Genomic DNA, 18,895 nt, shown 5'->3' with positions numbered 1-18,895 from the left:
CTGGCTTATGTACGAAGTGCAGTATTGGAATGGGGTCAGTGGAGCCCCTGTGGATGGAGCTAGTTCCTCTGTAAAAAGAGGGTTCTCCCACACCTGAGGGCATGTAGAAGTCAGTCTGCAACCAGAACAGCTCCCCTCTCTCCCATCCCCTCCCTTCCCCTCCAAAGAACCAGCAGTGTGCTGTCTGGATTACAGACGCCCAGCCCCCAGAGCAGTGAGAAGGGAGTCACAGTCACCATGACCACAAATGACCAATGCAACCATCCAAAGCTACCAAGGGAGAAGAGAGGCTGGGAGAGCTACCCAACGGTACCAAGTGGCTCTGGACCCGGATAGCAGAGGCTGGCAGCTGCCAGGAACAGTGTGGGATAGGTGCTTATGGGCAGGGGAGGACAGTGGCAGGGGCATGTTCTTGGAACACCAAGAAGACAACGGGAAGAGAATGACAGCCAAAGGAAGCCATTCTGCTCATGTCTCACACAGAGACCAGAAAGGAATGACAAGTGCAGAGAGAAGGTGATCTTTGTTGTAAGGGGACAGTGAACTCCACTGAACTGGGTTTGCGGTCTGTTGCTCTGATGACACAGCTGTTGTTTCTGAGTGAGGAGGACAGGGAACCGCACGCTGCTCCTCACTGCTCATCATAACAGCGGCAGGAGAGAAGCCGGGCAACAGAATTGTTAAACAAAGAGGATTTGGGAAATGAAGAAGCATTTGGAACGGAGGGAAGGCTGAAGAGGCAGTGAACCCCCACCCAGCAAGATCAGTGTGCTGCAAGCTATGGACTCAGCCCTCATCTCAACAGAGCCGGGAAGGGGGGTGCAAAGCAGGGCTCACGAAACAGAAACTGCAGCAGGAACCAAGGGAAACCGTGAACCGGACAGGGCAAACCGGGCAAGGGAAACCGTGAACCAGATAGGCGAAGGAAGGCTGCACTTCTTGGCCCTACAGAATCGGACCTGAGAGCTACTGACTGTTGCTACCTATGCTTCTCAAGATGAGGAAAGAGGGCCCGAAAGGTGAATAGAAAAGGAGCAGGGACATCTACTCTTCAACACCCAAGAAGTCAGTCCCCAAGTCACATCACATACGGAATTCCTGACTGCATTATTAAACTGATTCCAAACCAGGAGAGGAAAAGATAAAACTGGCATAAACAAGAGCAAATCAAGTGGAAACAGGATCTGCTTGGAGTGAGGCTGGATGGCTATCTGTGTCAAAGAGACAGGACCAAATGTCATCAGGGAAGAGAGTGTCAGCGAGCTATTATCTAGACCAGATTGACCTGAGGTTCTCTGTGTGTGAGTGTAAATGTGTGTGTGAGTGTGTGTCTCTGTGTGAGTGTGTGTCTCTCTGTGTGTAAGTGCATGTTTCTCTCTGTGTGTGATTGCATTGTGTCTCTGTGTGTATGTGTCTCTGTGTGTGAGCGAGCATGTGTGTATGTGTGCACGTGTGTGTGTGCACGTGTGTGTTGTTTATGGTAACTGAGGTGGGGAGAGCTGCCTACTATGAGGGACAGCATCCCCTTAGCAGTGAACTGTACGAGAAGAATTCACCGCTGTCTGCTCTGAGCTGTGGATGTAATGTGGTTAGGTGTTTCAAGTTCCTGCTGCCTTAATTTTCCCCAATAATGGGCTGTAATCTGGAACTGTAAGATAAATAAATACTTAAATTGCCTTTTCAGGGCATTTAATCATAGCAACAGGAAAGGAAACCAAGACACTTGTTAAGCCAAGTGTTCAGGGAACTGTACTGTGTTTGCAGATGTCAGCAAGACCACTGGCCCGTCTATAAAGTGAGAGGTAAACTATGTGCAGAAAATGAGCAGCCACACAGACACCTTTACTAACAGACCCTCTGTTATCATCTGCAATGAGACTGAGGGGCTGGTCCAGCCTCAGAGCTCTGACTCAAGTGAGTGTGGCATTTGAAGGCCGGGTGGTGAGATAATCTTAGAGATCCAGGCTGACAGCGGCATGCACAAGGACCACAAGACACATGCAGCCGCCGTCTGCTCTGTGGACACAAATCAGAGCGAACTCTGGCCTCTGAGCTTGCTTTGGGGACAGTATGGAGACACTGTCCCTTTTGCTGATCCATGAAGAACGAAGGCTTCTCATTGGATGGTTGTGTATGAATGAGATGCTGGTACCGGCTCTACAGAAGTCATCCCTCTCCATTTCCCCTGATGGGTAGATGGACAATTGGCTTGCTGAGGGACACGGCACTGTGAGCAGTGCCAACAGTCCTCCACAGGGACTCTTTTTCACTCCCTCTGCATGCTGACCTTAGCTCAGGACTGCAGATGTATGTTGGCCTCCAGGACTGAGTGCAGCATGGAGCTTTACTGGGTCACCAAACTTCAGAAGGTACATGTGGGTTGACCAGAGAGGAGACCATGTCATCAGAGGACAAGGAAGTTGCTTGGGGTTTGAGCAACACAGCATCTAGCTGACAAAACAAGCTGAGGCTCATTGAGGAAGGGGCTTTTTTTTATTAGATGGGAATAAGTCCCAAAGGAGGAAGAAGGGACTTGTCTAATAGAAATGGAGGGCCTCAAAGCATTAGAACACCCCAGCACAATGTGCAGAGAGTGAGAGACTTTGGAACACTTAGTCAGGATATCTTCACTAAACCCCTCCCCTCAGAGCTTAGGGAGCTATGCAGAGGAGGAGGTGGAGAGATCACAAGAGCCAGAGGGGATGGAGGACACCAAGGAAAGTGTCTTCTAGACACGACAGGACTAATGCTTCCCTATTGACCAACAGTGTTTTATAATTAATATAGCCTCCTGTGTGTTCATTTGGGACTCTGGAACCAGGCTGGCAGGGGGAAAAACCAAAGTGGCAGGCAAGGAGAAGACTTCACCCTACAGGTGACAAAACAGCAGATATTTGAAACATGCAGTATGCCTGGAGCTGCCAGGCATGTGGCATACTCACGTGTGTCCACACAGTCATGTGCATACCCACATGTGTGCATGCATATGTAGCACATGTACACATGCATGCACACTCATGCACCCCTTTCTAGAAAGCACGAAATCCTTTGTTGGTGTAGACGTTACTAAGAAGGACTAAAGAACATCGAAGCTCACAGTTTGCGTGTTAAATTCTATCTGATTATGTCAGAGCACCCCATGGCTAAACCTCTCTCCTACCAATTGCTCTTTAACCCTCACAGACACCCAAGGGCAACACGGAACCCCAGAGGCTCTGCAGGATCCTTTCTGCAGTGACTCACCCAAATTCACAACTCCCCATGGTTAGTGCCCAGGGCCCATACTCACCCTGCATCTTTTCCAGCTTGCCCATGTACAGGTTAAAGAGAGAGTAGATGCGCTCTGTTTCACGGTCCCCATCAATGTCCAGCTGGATGTTTGCTGGGAGCCCGCTGTCCAAACACAGCAAGTACAAAACAGTGAGTGCAACGTCTTAAACACTACTGTGTGTGTGTGTGTGTGTGCGTGTGTGAGAAATAGAGAGAGAGACAGAGAGAGAGAGAGAGAGAACTGAATTGGACATGGTATGATATGAGAAATGACTATGAGAGAAAAGGTCTTTTTTGGGGCACACAGGGTAGGAATAACCTAGATGAACCCCACACTCCATGAGTCCTGTCATCCTTGAAGGCTGGGGCTCTGGCTCCTGTCCCAGCCTAAAGATGTAGGAAACCCTTGATCTCACACCTGAGAGCCTGACAAGCCCCCCCCCCCCCCCCCAGCCTCAGGCTGTACACTAATGAATCTGGGCACAATGACTCTAAGTCTCTGGGAGGATTCAATGACAGCCTGAAGGGTGATTGACCTTGACCTTGTATATCGCTTCACTTCAGGACTTGTCACACAAGACTTTCATTGCTTCCTTTATGTGGACAAGCTCCTTAAGAGTTGAACAAGGGGCGCTACCAATCTTCACGGCACTAGGCTGCCTCCAGGATTGGCAGAGTTGATCATCGCAGGAGGCCCAGCTGACCACAGGGCCAGGAAGGCAATGGCCTGCCTCAGTTTCCAGGAAGGGGATGGGCGCAGTAGTCCAAGTAGAGAAGCCAGGGTGAGGCACATGTGGGCTGAGGGTGTGCTCAGGGATACGCAGGCCACTCACGCCCTTTGTCGAAGAGACAGACCACCCTGCCCTGGGTCCACTGCTCGAGACCCTCCACCAGCCCCAAAGACACCTCTGCCCCCAGGCAGGAGACGGAGAGGAACTTGGAAGGCTTGCAGATCCCACCAGCCTATGCAGAGCCTTCCAGAGGACCACACCAAGGGCTCCCTCAGGAGCAGCTCTGGGTGTGTGGTTTTGGTTTGGTGCATCTTTGTTCAGTATCTTAGCTGACTCGCCTTACACAGTGCCAAGGCTAACAGCTGTTCCTGGCCGGATGGGGCTGCGGAGCCATGGACCCACCCTGTGCAGGGAGTACAGCCAGCAGCGGTGTCTGAGGAGGCCCTGCAGCAAAGCCAGTGGCCATTCAGGTAGGCAGACGGGTGGTACACGGTGAGACGCTTCTGGTTACACTGGCTCACTTTGGTGAGGATGTCGATCCAGTCCTTGGCTTCCACACAGTTGTTGGCCTGGATGTACAGGGCACGCTCTGGCTGGATAACTTGGAACATCTGAACAGAGAATGGGGTCAGGGGCTGCTAGCCCAACAGGTGCCAGGCCATTTGCTTAGCTTCTAGTGGGCTCTACCGCTGGGCCAGTTTGAGAAGGAGGTGGGATGAAGAGTCCCCAGGCAGCAGGGCCCCCAGGCAGCAGGGCCCCCAGGCGGCAGGGCCCCCAGGTGGCAGGGTCCCCAGATAGCAGGGCCCCAGGTGGCAGGGCCCCAGGTGGCAGGGTCCCCAGATAGCAGGGCCCCAGGTGGCAGGGCCCCAGGTGGCAGGGTCCCCAGATAGCAGGGCCCCAGGTGGCAGGGTCCCCAGGCGGCAGGGTCCCCAGGCGGCAGGGCCCCCAGGTGGCAGGGTCCCCAGGCGGCAGGCCCCCAGGTGGCAGCGCCCCCAGGTGGCAGGGCCCCCAGATGGCAGGGCCCCCAGGCGGCAGGGCCCCAGGTGGCAGGGCCCCCAGATGGCAGGGCCCCCAAGCTTGGATGTGCAGGGCAGTGGGGGAGGGCACATCCCAACAGTGGATGCGGACAGGGAGGAGGCAGGGCAGCCCCCCCGGGGTTGGAGCTGGGCCATCACTCACATTCTTCATTCGGAAGGACTCCTCCTCTAGCCTCTCCACGGCCAAGATGTTCTCGATGGGGATGCTGCAAAGGGGCTGGTCACCTACAGCAAAGGAGGTGGCAAAGTTGGGCTCAGTTGCACAGCACGTCCCAAGGGTGAGGCCCCCCACGGCCCAGGGCCTGCAAAGCCACAGTAGAGGGCTCTCGGCTGTGTCTTCCTGAAGGTTGGACAAATGCGAAGAGCGTGGAGGTGGAGGTGGGGTAGCCATGGGGGACTCAGCGCAGCAGCGACACAAAGGCAGGACCTGGGCCCTGTTCTCACATGAGATAAAGTGCCTCGTGTCCACAGGGACATGGCCCACACTGTCTCCAGCGCTGCAGCACACTAGCCAGTTCAGATCTAGGGCTGGCAGGGCTGCTGCTCTATCCCTGTGACTGGAACCCGGGACTCTGAGGTCCTCGCCTGAGGAGGCACGGAGACGCCTGGCTAAGCAGGTCTTCCCGGAGGGAAGCACAGGCACGCTGCTGCCAGAGCCAAGGCCCCCGTCCCCTCTGCTGAATCACCACCCTGAGGCTCTGCAGCCTACACAGGAGCAGGGAAGAAAGACACCTTCACTCAGCCTCAGACGGAGGAGTTAGGTGTCCCCTGTGCTGCTAACTGGGGAGCCTCCTGTCATGCCGGGCCCCGGGCGAAGGGGTGGAGAAACCTGTTACCTTTGCTTTTCTGGTAGGTGAACTCGTGGTTCGTCAGGCGAAACCACCTCTTCTTGAAATTCTTCATCCCAAATCGTTTCCTTCCTTGGGCCCGCTTAATCATGAACCTGTCACAGAGGGAGCATGGCACTCAGTGACTGTTCTCAAGTCAGGGCCTGAGCTACCTCCAGATGCGCAACCATAATACTCTCCACTCTCATAAGGCATGGGTGGGCAGTGGCACCGGAGCCCTGGCGTTTCATGTCCTTGGGCTAACGCTGGAGTTGAAGGGCACACGCTCTTGGATTTTATCTTTTGAACAGTTTTGCCTCTTACTAGTACTTCCTTAGAAAACACAATGTTCTTTGACCTGTAAACACATGGAATCTGTGTAAAGTCAAAGAACACAGCATCCCTTGTAATGTTGAACTTTACATATACAGGAGCACGCGTGTGCAGCACTGGATGACTATGGAGGAGCACGCGTGTGCAGCACTGGATGACTATGGAGGAGCACGCGTGTGCAGCACTGGATAACTATGGAGGAGCACGCGTGTGCAGCACTGGATGACTATGGAGGAGCACGCGTGTGCAGCACTGGATGACTATGGAGGAGCACGCGTGTGCAGCACTGGATGACTATGGAGGAGCACGCGTGTGCAGCACTGGATGACTATGGAGGAGCATGCGTGGGCAGCACTGGATGACTCTATGGAGGAGCACGCGTGTGCAGCACTGGATGACTCTATGGAGGAGCACGCGTGTGCAGCACTGGATGACTATGGAGGAGCACGCGTGTGCAGCACTGGATGACTATGGAGGAGCACGCGTGTGCAGCACTGGATGACTATGGAGGAGCACGCGTGTGCAGCACTGGATGACTATGGAGGAGCACGCGTGTGCAGCACTGGATGACTATGGAGGAGCACGCGTGTGCAGCACTGGATGACTATGGAGGAGCATCTGTGGATCCCTTACAAAAGGATTCATAAATCTTGCTCAGTTCTTGACCCACGTACCACATGCACAAGTGGCTTTTTCTAACTGTCACCTGGTTTTCCTCAGGGGTGGGGGAAGAGGCAGTGATCGCTGCTGGAGGCTACAATAAGGGCCCCTGGCCTCACATGAGCAGGGCTAACTTAACTCAGCAAATAAGCTTAAGCGTGCAAAGTCGACCTCACAGTTCTGTGTTGGCCAGTAACGGACTGGGGAATGTTTTGACTGGAGTCCAAGCGCAGCTAACGGTGTGGGCCTTTGTGGACATGGTTCCCTCCACGAGTGGATGCCGGTGACTAGTAGGACAGGGTGAGAAGTGACAGGCCAGTCTCCAGGATGACACTGCATCTAAGCATGTAGAGCTGCGTGTGGTCTGAGGACATGTCCCAGAAGGGGAACAGGTAGTGCTTCAGCGTGGGGTAAAGGCCCGAAACCTCGGCATGAAGAACTGGGGAAATTCTAGTGGTGTGTTGGCAGAGCGGGGGAGGCTGCCCCACCCCTGCAATGGCTGGTTAACCCCGAAAGTCTGTTACCATCACTGTAAGGTCTGCAAGACCCGTGCACTCTGGGCCAAGTTAAGGGTTATGAGACAAAGCCTGTTGCTCTAGAGGCTGTGAATTAGATGCACGTCACATGGTGTCATGTGTGTAGTGTTGAACACCTGCTTAGGAAGAAGGTGACTTAAAGAAAGACACAGACACAGTTAGGGCAGCCTGATGGTGACCTGCAGACAGCTCAAGCCCCGGGGACACGGGCCTAGCTAGACACAGTCTCAGCTGGACACAGTCTCAACTGGGAACTCTGGGAATCGGGACACAGAGCCGGGTCATGGGAACTAGGCACGCCTGTCAAAGTTCATGCAAACAAGGGCAGGACGCATTCCCAGTCGCCCTCAGGCATGCCCATGGGGTGGAAACATGAGGTGGAGAAGGAGGTCAACTGTAGGGTGAGCTGTCTGCCCGTAAGGGCGGGGAAAGGGACATTTAGCACAGGTGAAGACGAAAGGAGGGGAAAGAGAAAAAAACCTCTCTCTCTTCTGTCTGGAAGCTGCCACGCTTTCGGTCCCCTCATCTTGTATGTGAAGAAATACGTTATGTTCCATATCGCATTGACCTCCCTCCTCAGTCAACCACACAGCAGTCTCGAGCCCGAGACCCAATCCCTTACCCTTCTTTAAGCAGGATGGGCTGCTCTATGCTCTTGGGGTCCCTTCTCCCTGATGACGAGATCAAATCCAGGAACTGAAGAGGGAGGAAATCAGAGCGTCAGAAGGGAAGCGCCTGGACAGAGTCTGATCCACCAGAACCCTAGCTGGGTGCTTAGACCTCCTCTGAACCCGGGGAGAGATATGGGGACGCGAGGCCCAATACAGCTGCGGGATCTGCTCTCGCCTCCAGAATAGGAGCCCAGTCCATTCCTCCAAGTCTTGTCCATCTGCTGTGACCTTGCCAAGGCTCTCACCAGGAGCCAGGTGCACACCAGGGACCCACCTCAGCTTCGTCGGCCTAACTCGGTTCTAGTGGTTCATCCTGAGGTACTTGGAGGGAGGGCTCTAGTGGTACATCCTGAGGTACATGGAGGGAGGGCTCTAGTGGTACATCCTGAAGCACTTGGGAGGGAAGGGGTTCTAGTGGTACATCCTGAGGTACATGGAGGGAGGGGGCTCTAGTGGTGCAATCTGAGGTACATGGAGGGAGGCCCCACTAGGTCTCCCTGGCCCCCAGCTTCGGTGTGTGACCTCTCCACTCCTTGGGTTCCTCCCATCAGTTGAAGGTGGCTCCCAGCTTCAGTTCCCTACTTCCCTTTCACTGCTCAGGACTTTACGATTTCTAAGAGAGAAGCTGTGCTGACTGCTTCTGAATGACAGACAGAAATCAAAGCCCAGCGTCCTGGGTGCCTGTGTGTCTACGCATGCATCAGGTCAGGGCTCAGGCAACACACCTCAGTGCTGACACACAGTCAATATTAGACCTGCGCGGACTGGTTTTGGTCAGCCCGACACAAGCCGAGACGTATCTGGGAAGAGAGACCCTCAACTGAGAAACCGCCTGCATCAGTTCACCTGTGGGCACGTCTGAAGGACACTTTCATGGCTAATGACTGATGCGGAGGGGCCCAGCCCACGGCAGGCAATGCCACCCGGGTAGGTGGTCTTGGGCAGTGTAAGAAAGCAAGCTGACTCCACAACTGATGGCCTCTGGAGGGGAAGGTCTCAATTCTGTTTGAGGGGCAGGGCGCTGAGAGTCTGACCGTGCTCCAGCGAGTGTATGGACAACACAAACTGGACTGGCTTTGTGAGATTCCCAAAGAACTGATAAAAACATTGTGTTGAAAACACAACGAAAAGTGAGTTGAGCAGGCTATGAAAAACGGCGTTCCCCTGTGGTGTCTGCTTCAGTCTCCGGCTCCAGGTTCGCTCAGTGAAAGACTGTGATATAGAAGTGTGCATCAAATAAATCCTTTCCTCCTCAAGGAAAGGGTTGTGGTTAATGTTTCATCATAGCAATAGAAAGTAACTTAATAGAAACCCTTTGGCACAGAAAACAGAAGGCAAGCCTCCATACTGGACTCTGAGGGGAGCCAGAGGTGAATTTTAGGGCAAGGAGGTTAGCCTGAGTTTAAGGGTGAGGTGGGTCCTGGCAATGACCATGGAGAGGGTGTGGGGACACTTACATTTTTTACGGCATCTGCGTACTTCTGCTCATTGAAGAATTCATAGAATGTTGCCATGTAGGACTCCTTAAAACTGGCCTGAAAAGAAACAAGTCATCTGCCGACAGCCACCAGCACCAATGCTCATGGCCAAGGACCAGAAAGCTGGACCACGCAGTGACAAGCCTAGGTAGGGTGCCACCGGGGAGGCGACGACAGGCCACACGGGTGAATGGTAAGCATGCAGCCCCACCTAGAGGCGTCTGCATGAAGCTGGGACTCGGAAGCACTAGCCACAGACGGTGCTGGGAGTCTGTCTATGTTGACGCCCCTGATGCAAAGCACATGTCACTCTTTCCACACCTGGGCAGCGCAGTGATGGGCTACAAACTAGATACAGATGTGGTCCCAGCAGCCTAGGGCTAGCAGCATGGATCGAAGCAAAGCCAGGTCTGTAGGAACAGGAGTCCAGGGCAGGCCAGAGACCTCAGCACCAACCCCTGGTCTGGGACAAGTGATGAGGAAGGGAAAATGCAGATTTGTGACCAAAGGGGTAAGAGGGGCTTGGCCTCTGCCGCCCAGGATGTAGAGGCTGCAGATGGGTGAATGGCAGCTGCAGACAAACCCTAGGTTTACTCCTATAGCACCAGCAGCCAAGGCCAATACCACGGGTCTGTCCTACTACAGCTAGGTTTCCTGGGGCAACGCTGAGGGCGCTCAGCTATCTTGTCCACTTAAAGAGTCAGATGGGGTTGGCCTGCTCGCCACTATGGCTGGCGAATCTCCCCCACAATGCCTGGGAAGGGTGGGGGCAGCAGGAAGGGCCGGGTTGGGAACTTTAGGAGCTGGGAGATGGACGCCGGCTTTGATTCTTTTCGCTATCCCATAGTTGATGAACACAACCTCCCCTATGTGCAAAACATTTCATTTATAGCTTCTGAAGAGGAAAAAAGGCCAATAGCCCCGTGTTCATAAGCAAATGAGATGAGCGTAGACTCACAGACTTGGACTTGGACAAGCTGCCGAGAGTTTGGATGGTCTTTGAGATGAGTGTCAGGGTCCTAGAGGTCTGTGGATCCTGAGGGGACAGGACAAGAGAAACGTGGGCTTTATTCGTTCTGCAGAAGATCAACTGTCAGTGCCAGAATAAGACAATAAAACAAATGACACTGTCTCAACCTTCCTGACACTGCGAACCTTTAATAACAGTTCCTCATGTTGTGGTGACCCCGGTCATAAAACTATCTTTGTAGCTGCTTCATAACTGTCATTTTATAACTGTTATCAATCGTAATGTAAATATCTATGTCGTAGGCGACTCTTGTGAGAGGACCATTGGATCCACAGGTTGAGAAGCACTAGTCTAAAACCTACCATGGTTGAAGATTCAGGGAGAGCTGCCTTGGCAGGGCCGGGCCTTGCCACACACCAGGAGCCCATTTTATCAAGTCACCAGCTTCCTGGCATTGCTAGGTGGGGGTGTCCCACAGCTGAGGACTCTGCCCGAGATGCCAGGGACCCTCTCAAGGTCAGGGCAATCCAGATCACGGCACCCTTAGTCAGGGTTCCGTAGCCCTGGCTAGGGACGCCTGCAGCTTTGACATGGCCTAGAGAGGCGAGAACCCCTAACAGGGGCTGCTCTGCACGCTGCCTCTGCCAGGCAACATACGGCATCCCAGAGGGAGGCTGTGTCCACCCAGACAGGGCTTGGCCACAGCATGTGCCCGTGAGTGATGCATGTAGATCTTAGGTGGTGGGAGAACAGTAGCAGAGATTCTCAGGGAAGCCCCTGCTCTGACCAGGGACTGTTATTTAGAACAGTGTCTCTGGGGTTGGAGAGATCGCTCAGTCGGTGCAGTGCTTGGTATGCGAGCATGAGTTTGATCCTTAGCACCCCCATGAAAAGGTGGAGCACGGAAGCATGCCCCTGGAATCCAAGCACTGAAGATGTGGAGACAGACGGATCCCTGGGGCTCACTGGCCAGTCAGGCTAGCTTTCAGGCGAGCTCCAGGTCCCAGTGAGGGACCCTGTCTCAAAAGGCACGATGGCGGTGCACGGAGAAAGATATCCGAGTTTGACCTGTGCACCACCCCAACACATACCCAGACATTCACAAACACAAAATGAGATAAGACAGTACTGACTCTCCCATCAGAGTCAAGAGGACGGCTCAACCCACCCTCTTGTTCACAAGCAGAAGCCTAGCTGGTTAAGGAAGCCATGCTCTTTAAGGAGGACTGGCCAGTTAAGGTGGACTGCCTAGGTGAGGACTGGACAGTTAAGGTGGACTGCCTAGGTGAGGACTGGACAGTTAAGGTGGACTGCCTAGGTGAGGACTGGACAGTTAAGGTGGACTGCCTAGGTGAGGACTGGACAGTTAAGGTGGACTGCCTAGGTGAGGACTGGACAGTTAAGGTGGACTGCCTAGGTGAGGACTGGTCAGTTAAGGTGGACTGCCTAGGTGAGGACTGGACAGTTAAGGTGGACTGCCTAGGTGAGGACTGGTCAGTTAAGGTGGACTGCCTAGGTGAGGACTGGACAGTTAAGGTGGACTGCCTAGGTGAGGACTGGACAGTTAAGGTGGACTGCCTAGGTGAGGACTGGACAGTTAAGGTGGACTGCCTAGGTGAGGACTGGACAGTTAAGGTGGACTGCCTAGGTGAGGACTGGACAGTTAAGGTGGACTGCCTAGGTGAGGACTGGACAGTTAAGGTGGACTGCCTAGGTGAGGACTGGACAGTTAAGGTGGACTGCCTAGGTGAGGACTGGACAGTTAAGGTGGACTGCCTAGGTGAGGACTGGACAGTTAAGGTGGACTGCCTAGGTGAGGACTGGACAGTTAAGGTGGACTGCCTAGGTGAGGACTGGACAGTTAAGGTGGACTGCCTAGGTGAGGACTGGACAGTTAAGGTGGACTGCCTAGGTGAGGACTGGACAGTTAAGGTGGACTGCCTAGGTGAGGACTGGACAGTTAAGGTGGACTGCCTAGGTGAGGACTGGTCAGTTAAGGTGGACTGCCTAGGTGAGGACTGGACAGTTAAGGTGGACTGCCTAGGTGAGGACTGGCTGGTTAAGGTGGACTGCCTAGGTGAGAAGGACCGGCTGTCTGGCTTACAGGACAACTCTGACAACTCACTGACCGTGTGGTGCGGTGTCAGTTGGAAGAGGTTTGGGGACAGGATGGCAGGAGCGAAGAACCTCAGGAAGATGAAGCTGCTCACGGCGGTGTACCTCACATCCAGGTCATCTGTAAGCAGACAGGACAGTTTCAGTCTGGGGCGGAAGCAATGACATATGGGTGGGTTCCGATCTTGCTCGGCAATTCTCAAAGGCCTCGCCAATGAGCCGGGCCTGGCTTAAGACTTATTTCCACCTCTCTGTGTTTCTGCATTTCTTTGCATCTCTTTCTTCAGTCTGTATGTCTGCAGGTCTCTGTCGCTTCTTTGTCTGTCTCGGCAGGACTGTGATATTTCTACATATTTCTTGCTGTCTCTGTCCCTCTGTGTCTGTCTCTCTATCTCCCTGTTTCTCTCAGTGTGTTACCGAGGACACAGTGGGGCAGCCGAGGGCCACAGATGTAACGTCTTCCACCAGGGTCTCCTGGGGACTCATTGCTGGGTGGTCTACTCCCATCTGGGGTGAGACGATTACTTTATTTTATTATTGGGGACTCCCTCCCTAGCCCTCTGAGGCCCGCAGTCCCACAGCTCTGGGGATGGAGCTGCCCAGGGTCGGCAGGACACACGCAGACTCATGTTTCCCAGAGGTTGGCCCCCAGATGCAGCTCCAGCCTGTGTGACGTAGTGATGGAGGCTCACACACTGTGATCCGCTTGGAGTGGTAGGTGTGGGACTGGAGGGGTGTGGCTGGGGCAGGGGTTGGGGCAGGGGAGCTCAACAGCACTGGGTACAGGGTTGGAGGAGGTAGGGGGCAGTCTGAGAGGTTTGGTCTGGTCTGCACAGGACAGGTGTTGGGTTCAGGGCCTATAGGGCCCAAGAAGTCCGAGGAATATCAGGGTGAAGGGAGGCTGCGATGAGGATAAGGTGTTGGGGGGGCATGCAGTTTAGGGAGGGCTGTGGGGAGGGCATTTCTGCTTCTCCAGGAGCTGGTGTAACTAAGGAAGTGGGTCACCAGGAAACCTTTTCCTAGATATTCACAGCATACAAAAGGACATCCCCCATCAGGTCTTGGTGAGGGAAAGGCCCCCAACGGGCTGGTTTTCTCAGTAATGCAGTAACTCAGAATTCATGACCCTAAGAAGCAAGTATTTGAAGGCAGTTCTGGGAGGACATGCTCACAGTACATGGTATTTCTTCCCAGAAACTGGGGAATTATGATCAAGATGGCTGAGTCCTCATGTCCCAGCTCAGGCCCTGGCAGCTCACCTTGGAAACGCTTGGCGGCTGCCTCCCGCAGGGAGAAGAAGATGTCACACATGACGGTGGGGCAGCTCACTCCAGACTTCGTGATGACAGTGAAGATGCGATCCACATACTGCCTCAGGCTCTCCTTTAAGAGTTGGGGGATTAGACCCAGAGTCTCCCCGGGGTCAAGACATCACCAGAGACATGGCCAGGGAGAGGGGAGTCCAGCCTCCCATGATATCTACTAACACACTCCTGGAGAGATCTGTATTGAGTGGCTACAGTGATCAACCCCTGGCTCTTTGTCTCAGCATCACGGAACATAGACGGAACTCACTAGGGTCCAAGGAACCTGCACTTCTGTTTAAGTGTGGACCTAAGGAAGCCGGACCTGTATGAAGGCGTAAGAAGACACTAACACGTGGGAGCCCCTGGAGCAACCTGACTTCACGTGGAGAGGTTTGCTTGTCCTGAGGTGAGAACCAGTGGAGTTCATGGGCCAGGTCATGGGGGTCACAGGTCAGGTCTGGGCCCTTGGGAGACAGTGGGAGCTGATGGAGCCTCTAAGAGGCAAGCATGTGGAGCGGGGGTAGACAGAGGCAAATAGTGGGGGTAGACAGGGGCAAATAGTGGGGGTAGACAGGGGCAATAGTGGGGGTAGACAGAGACAAGTGTGTGGAGCAGTGGTCAATAGGAGGTTAATAGGCATCTGCGCTGATAGCTCACATGGACTTGATACTGTACTCAGCATCAAGGGCCAGATAAGTGGTTTGGGGCCCAGTCATCCCCACCGTGCCTGAGATCTTCAAACGGTGTCTACACGGCTATTAGCAGAAACCCCCATCAGGAGACTGGCTTTGGAAGGTGTCCCAGAACAAAGCAGGTACCTTACCATGTTGTTCTCAAGGTTTTCACCGTCCTTCAACTTCACAGGGTCAATTTCACAGGACTTGTGGCTCTGGCAAATCTGGAAGAGCGTTAAGACGGTGCTGCCCAAGGTGGCAAGACAGGCCTGAAAGACGTTCTGAGGAAGCTAGCCCTCCGGGAGGCAGCTCCCATATTATAGGACGCTGGACAGCTGCAGGCATGGAGTAACTCTCAAGGTTTGGCTGCACTACCCATGGCTTAAAGACCAGGCTTGGCCCCACACAATCCCACAGAATCCCATGAGGGCCCATGGGACCCCACACAGTAGACAGCTTGCCCTACACGGCTGCTGGATGGAGCCAATGAAACAAGGAAGCACAGCCCCCTCTGCTCGACAGCCTGAGGGCATTTCCCCCAGACTTAGTTGCTTGATTTACTCATGAAGAGACACCTCAAAGCTTCAAGAGCATGTGTCCTCCCTAGTGTTCCCATGGTTCTGCTCATAGATAAACCGGTATTCTAGTCTAAGTTTTCACACATTGCAAAGAATGTGCTTGTCACAACCTGTCTTGCTAGCAAGAGAGTCCATTAGAATCATAGTAGGGGTGGAGCCAGAAGGAGCACTTTGGATACAAAGGACAGCTGAACCATAGACAGCGACAATCCAGGCTTCAGACAGTACAGGTCACAGCTGTAGCCCTTAGGGACAGCGGGATCCACAGCATGTGGGAAGGAGTCTGCCCCTGCCTACCATGTATGTCCTTCTGTCTGTAACAGTGAGATGTCTGTCTATCTATCTATCTATCTATCTATCTATCTATCTATCTATCACCTACCTATCATCTATCTACCTATATATCCATCACCTGTCTGTCTGTCTTCCATCCATCCACCCTTCCACCCACTGATTGATCTGAACGCACAGAGGATTCTGGAATATATATATATACAAAGTGTCCTTTAAGAAAGCTGAAACAGTGAGGCCCCTGTGGTGGCTGGGTACTCCTGTCTCTCACAGACGCCCTGATCACCATTACCAAGTGGCCAGGGCCACCTCACCTCCTCAATGGTGGGCTTCAGGGTCACATGGAGGTAGTGCATGCCCGCCAGCTTCATTGTCTCATCTATGCATTTAGATGTCAGCGAGTTTCCACGGAAGATGGTATTGGGGTCTCTGGAAAACAGCAAGGGGATGGTGTCTGCCTTAAGGCATGGAGGAAGAACAAAGTCTCCTCCGAGAGAGCCTGGTCCCTGGGTGGGGACATGGATGCTGGCAGATGTCTTACAGGAACTCAATGCCTGGGGCTCGGTGGGAAGTACCCCTATCTCAACAAGTTCTTTACTCCTGATATACAGGGCTGGTTGGACCCTGCCTCTACCCCTCTATGAAGGGTGCTTTTGGGAAGTCTTAGCTTTTTGCACCAAAGTCTCAGGCTGTACACAAAGCCAGGCACTAAGTGGCTTCCGACCACCATGTCACCTTCACTGGTTCATTCTTCATCAAGAGCGTCGAGACGAGGCTTGCAGTTCTGGGGGTGGGGAGCAGACCCCACCTTTTGACTCAGTAATGGGGCTCTCCAGGAAAACCAGGGTCTCATCAGGGCGGACAGAGCTAGTCCTTCAAGCCTTGGGGCCCAGTCCACCCCTCCCCCGCCCTCTCTGGATCTTCACAGAAATGTCGATTTCTGAAAGGACCTGTTAGAGGGGGATCAGAAACCCATTTGGCTCCTGAAGACCCTTGCTCGCCTCCAATGCTGTGCACAGACATGGGTTAAGGTGGCTGCTTTTACTGTCTCCCCACTGGGTGTGCAGGGGCCCAGCTTCCTATCGAGGGTACCGGTAGGCGGGGAGAGCAGCGAGGTCAAGCGGGACGTTCAAAGAACGGGAGTGGATCTCCGTATGGGGCCGGGTACCCGGGAAATAGCGGGAGGTGGGAGGGGGCTGGGCATGCAGGGGACGGGCAGCAGGGGGCGCTTACTGGGTCCTCTTCACCTCCGCGCTGGCGATGGCACTGATGAAGGGCACCACCCTGCCGTAGTGCAGCAGGAGCCGGACCAGTGGGATGGCTGCCTCTTGCTTATCTCTGCACACCTCGCCCAGGATGTGGGCTGCTGAGGCCGAGACAGGCTGGGCAGAGGGCAAGTGTGAGCAGCGGGCACTCGAGTAGCTGTACCCCGTCCATAGGTCAGTGCCCGATGCCTCCAGATCGCCACCCTAGCCCATGTGCACGGTAGCACGGGGGGAGGCACAGCGGAGAGCGACTCTTTCTGTGGCTGCCTCTCCTAAACGTCCCTCTTGGCAGAGAAACCCACACCTGATGAAAACCCGCGTTAAAAACCCTCCCGCGTGACCTTGCTGGCTACACTCTGCCCTCCCGCCAAACCCCCAAATCCAGCAGCACTGGGGTGGGAAAAGCGTGCGGACTGAGTAGGTCAGGCTCCTGAAGCTCTAACCGCACAGAAAAATGGGTGCAGGTAACCCAGGCACCGGGAATACGGTGGGGAAGGCTCAGTGGTGTGCTGTGCGCACACAGAGCCTGACAGGTGGGCTCCCCGGACAGGTTTGTGGAGATGGGCGTGGCCTTCACCGGGCCAACGTGGCTGGCACCCACCTCCACATCCGCAGACTTCAACAGCAGGTCGCGCAGCGGGCTGTAGTACTCGGAGGAGAAGACGTGGTCTTCTGTGTAAACGACATTTAGCCTCAGCGACCCCAAGTCATCTGGCTTCAGGCTTTTACTGCCATTGTCTCGGGGCTGGAGGAAGTACCTAGGAAGGAAGGACACGAACCCACAGGTAAGGGCAGGGTCCTCCCAGAGGCATTTCTAGGGGCAGACCCGCACTCTGCCCCTGCAAAGTCTGTGCTGTCCCGGGTGGGTCTCAGGCAGAAAGACAAGGCTCCAAGGCTGTGCTCTGGGATATCTCGGGGCACGGCCACCTGGCTGTTTCTGGCAGCAGGACCACAGACTTACAGGGAAGGGGAAGCTGAAGCATGAGGGATGAAGGAGGGGGGAGGAAAGAGAGGTGAGCTGTTGGAAAGCGACACAGACAGGAGTCTTTGTACACGAAGTGGGGACCATTTTAATACAAGTGTATGGTTTTCACAAGAGGGAGTTGGGCTGCGCTGGTGGTCAGTGGTCACTGAAGTATTTTCTCTCTCTCTCTCTCTCTCTCTCTCTCTCTCTCTCTCTCTCTCTCTCTCTCTCTCTCTCTCTCTCTCTCTCTCTCTCTCTCTCGGCTCACATTGGCTATCCCTCTCCACACAAATACTCCCAGCCAGGCAGCTTGTCATCTGCTGGGGTGGAGCCCTGTGTCCCATAACTTGGTCATGGAACTATCAGGGAGACCTACGTTAGAACCACCTTTGTAGAATTAGAAGTCAGTTTCCTGGTGGCAAGAGTAACACCTGGCATGGGACACTGACAACGGAATACTGCCAGTGGGACCCAGACAACAGGACACTGGACAGCAGGACGCTGGGCTCCATGTGCTTTCTATCTTTAAGAAATCAGTCATGGAATAAAATGAAGATATACTTCTGTTAAAGCCAGTGACTGGAGTAAACCAGAAATCAAGGCATGAGAAGCAGAAAGCAAGCTTTGTGAACATCTGGGTTGGCTCCAAGACACAGAAATTCTGTGTCTAAAAAGCCTATGAAGGCCCACGCACCCTGCAAACTGGTCCTGACCCAAGATGACCAGGAGAGCCACCCACAGCCAAGCCAGTCACTAGACTGTGCGGACACGCTCTCCAAGAAGAGGTCCGAAGCTGCTCTTAGTTCTAACGCTTGCTTTTAACTGGACCCTTTGCCAGTAGGTTCCCGGCACCACCGCCCTATGGCCACCTCTGTCCATCCGTAAGAACAGAAACCTACTGTAAGGACAGAAGCCAGGGCCACAAGCTAAGCAAGTGAGAGCAGGCAGAGGCAGGTGGGGTAAGGTCTGCAGAGCACGGAGCCCTTCATGTCTGAAGCTGTTTTGTACGCCCAGCCGTGTACCGTGAAATGCACACCTACCAGGCTTCATAAGAGCTAGAGTGTCGCAGCACTTTGAGGGGGATCCTCAGCTCCCCAAGAAACTCATCCCCAAACTTCAGGTTGCTGGCATTCCAGAGGTCAACCCTGGAAAAGATGAGCAAGTGCCATTCAGGTGGGGGATGGAAGG

At 54.0% G+C, this 18,895-nt stretch overlaps 1 protein-coding gene across 3 annotated transcripts in view; it reads right to left on the bottom strand.

The window, feature by feature from the left end:
* The window catches only part of Rasa3 (RAS p21 protein activator 3), a 108,332-nt gene that overhangs the window by 4,272 nt on the left and 85,165 nt on the right, over positions 1-18,895 (bottom strand). For all 3 annotated transcript variants that reach the window (XM_005082618.4, XM_040733589.1, XM_021234405.2), the window contains 14 exons: positions 18,748-18,852; positions 17,345-17,501; positions 16,712-16,860; positions 15,793-15,907; positions 14,759-14,833; positions 13,888-14,011; positions 12,643-12,749; positions 10,502-10,579; positions 9,523-9,600; positions 8,017-8,090; positions 5,875-5,981; positions 5,181-5,263; positions 4,404-4,612; positions 3,290-3,393 (listed from right to left, as the gene is read on the bottom strand). In XM_005082618.4, coding sequence (XP_005082675.1) covers positions 3,290-3,393; positions 4,404-4,612; positions 5,181-5,263; positions 5,875-5,981; positions 8,017-8,090; positions 9,523-9,600; positions 10,502-10,579; positions 12,643-12,749; positions 13,888-14,011; positions 14,759-14,833; positions 15,793-15,907; positions 16,712-16,860; positions 17,345-17,501; positions 18,748-18,852 — 1,565 coding nt within the window. The remainder of the gene's footprint in view (positions 1-3,289; positions 3,394-4,403; positions 4,613-5,180; positions 5,264-5,874; positions 5,982-8,016; positions 8,091-9,522; positions 9,601-10,501; positions 10,580-12,642; positions 12,750-13,887; positions 14,012-14,758; positions 14,834-15,792; positions 15,908-16,711; positions 16,861-17,344; positions 17,502-18,747; positions 18,853-18,895) is intronic.

The sequence above is a fragment of the Mesocricetus auratus genome, unplaced genomic scaffold, assembly GCF_017639785.1.
Source record: "Mesocricetus auratus isolate SY011 unplaced genomic scaffold, BCM_Maur_2.0 Super-Scaffold_100031, whole genome shotgun sequence".
Lineage (NCBI taxonomy): Eukaryota > Metazoa > Chordata > Mammalia > Rodentia > Cricetidae > Mesocricetus > Mesocricetus auratus.
This window is presented reverse-complemented; position numbering and strand designations above follow the sequence as displayed.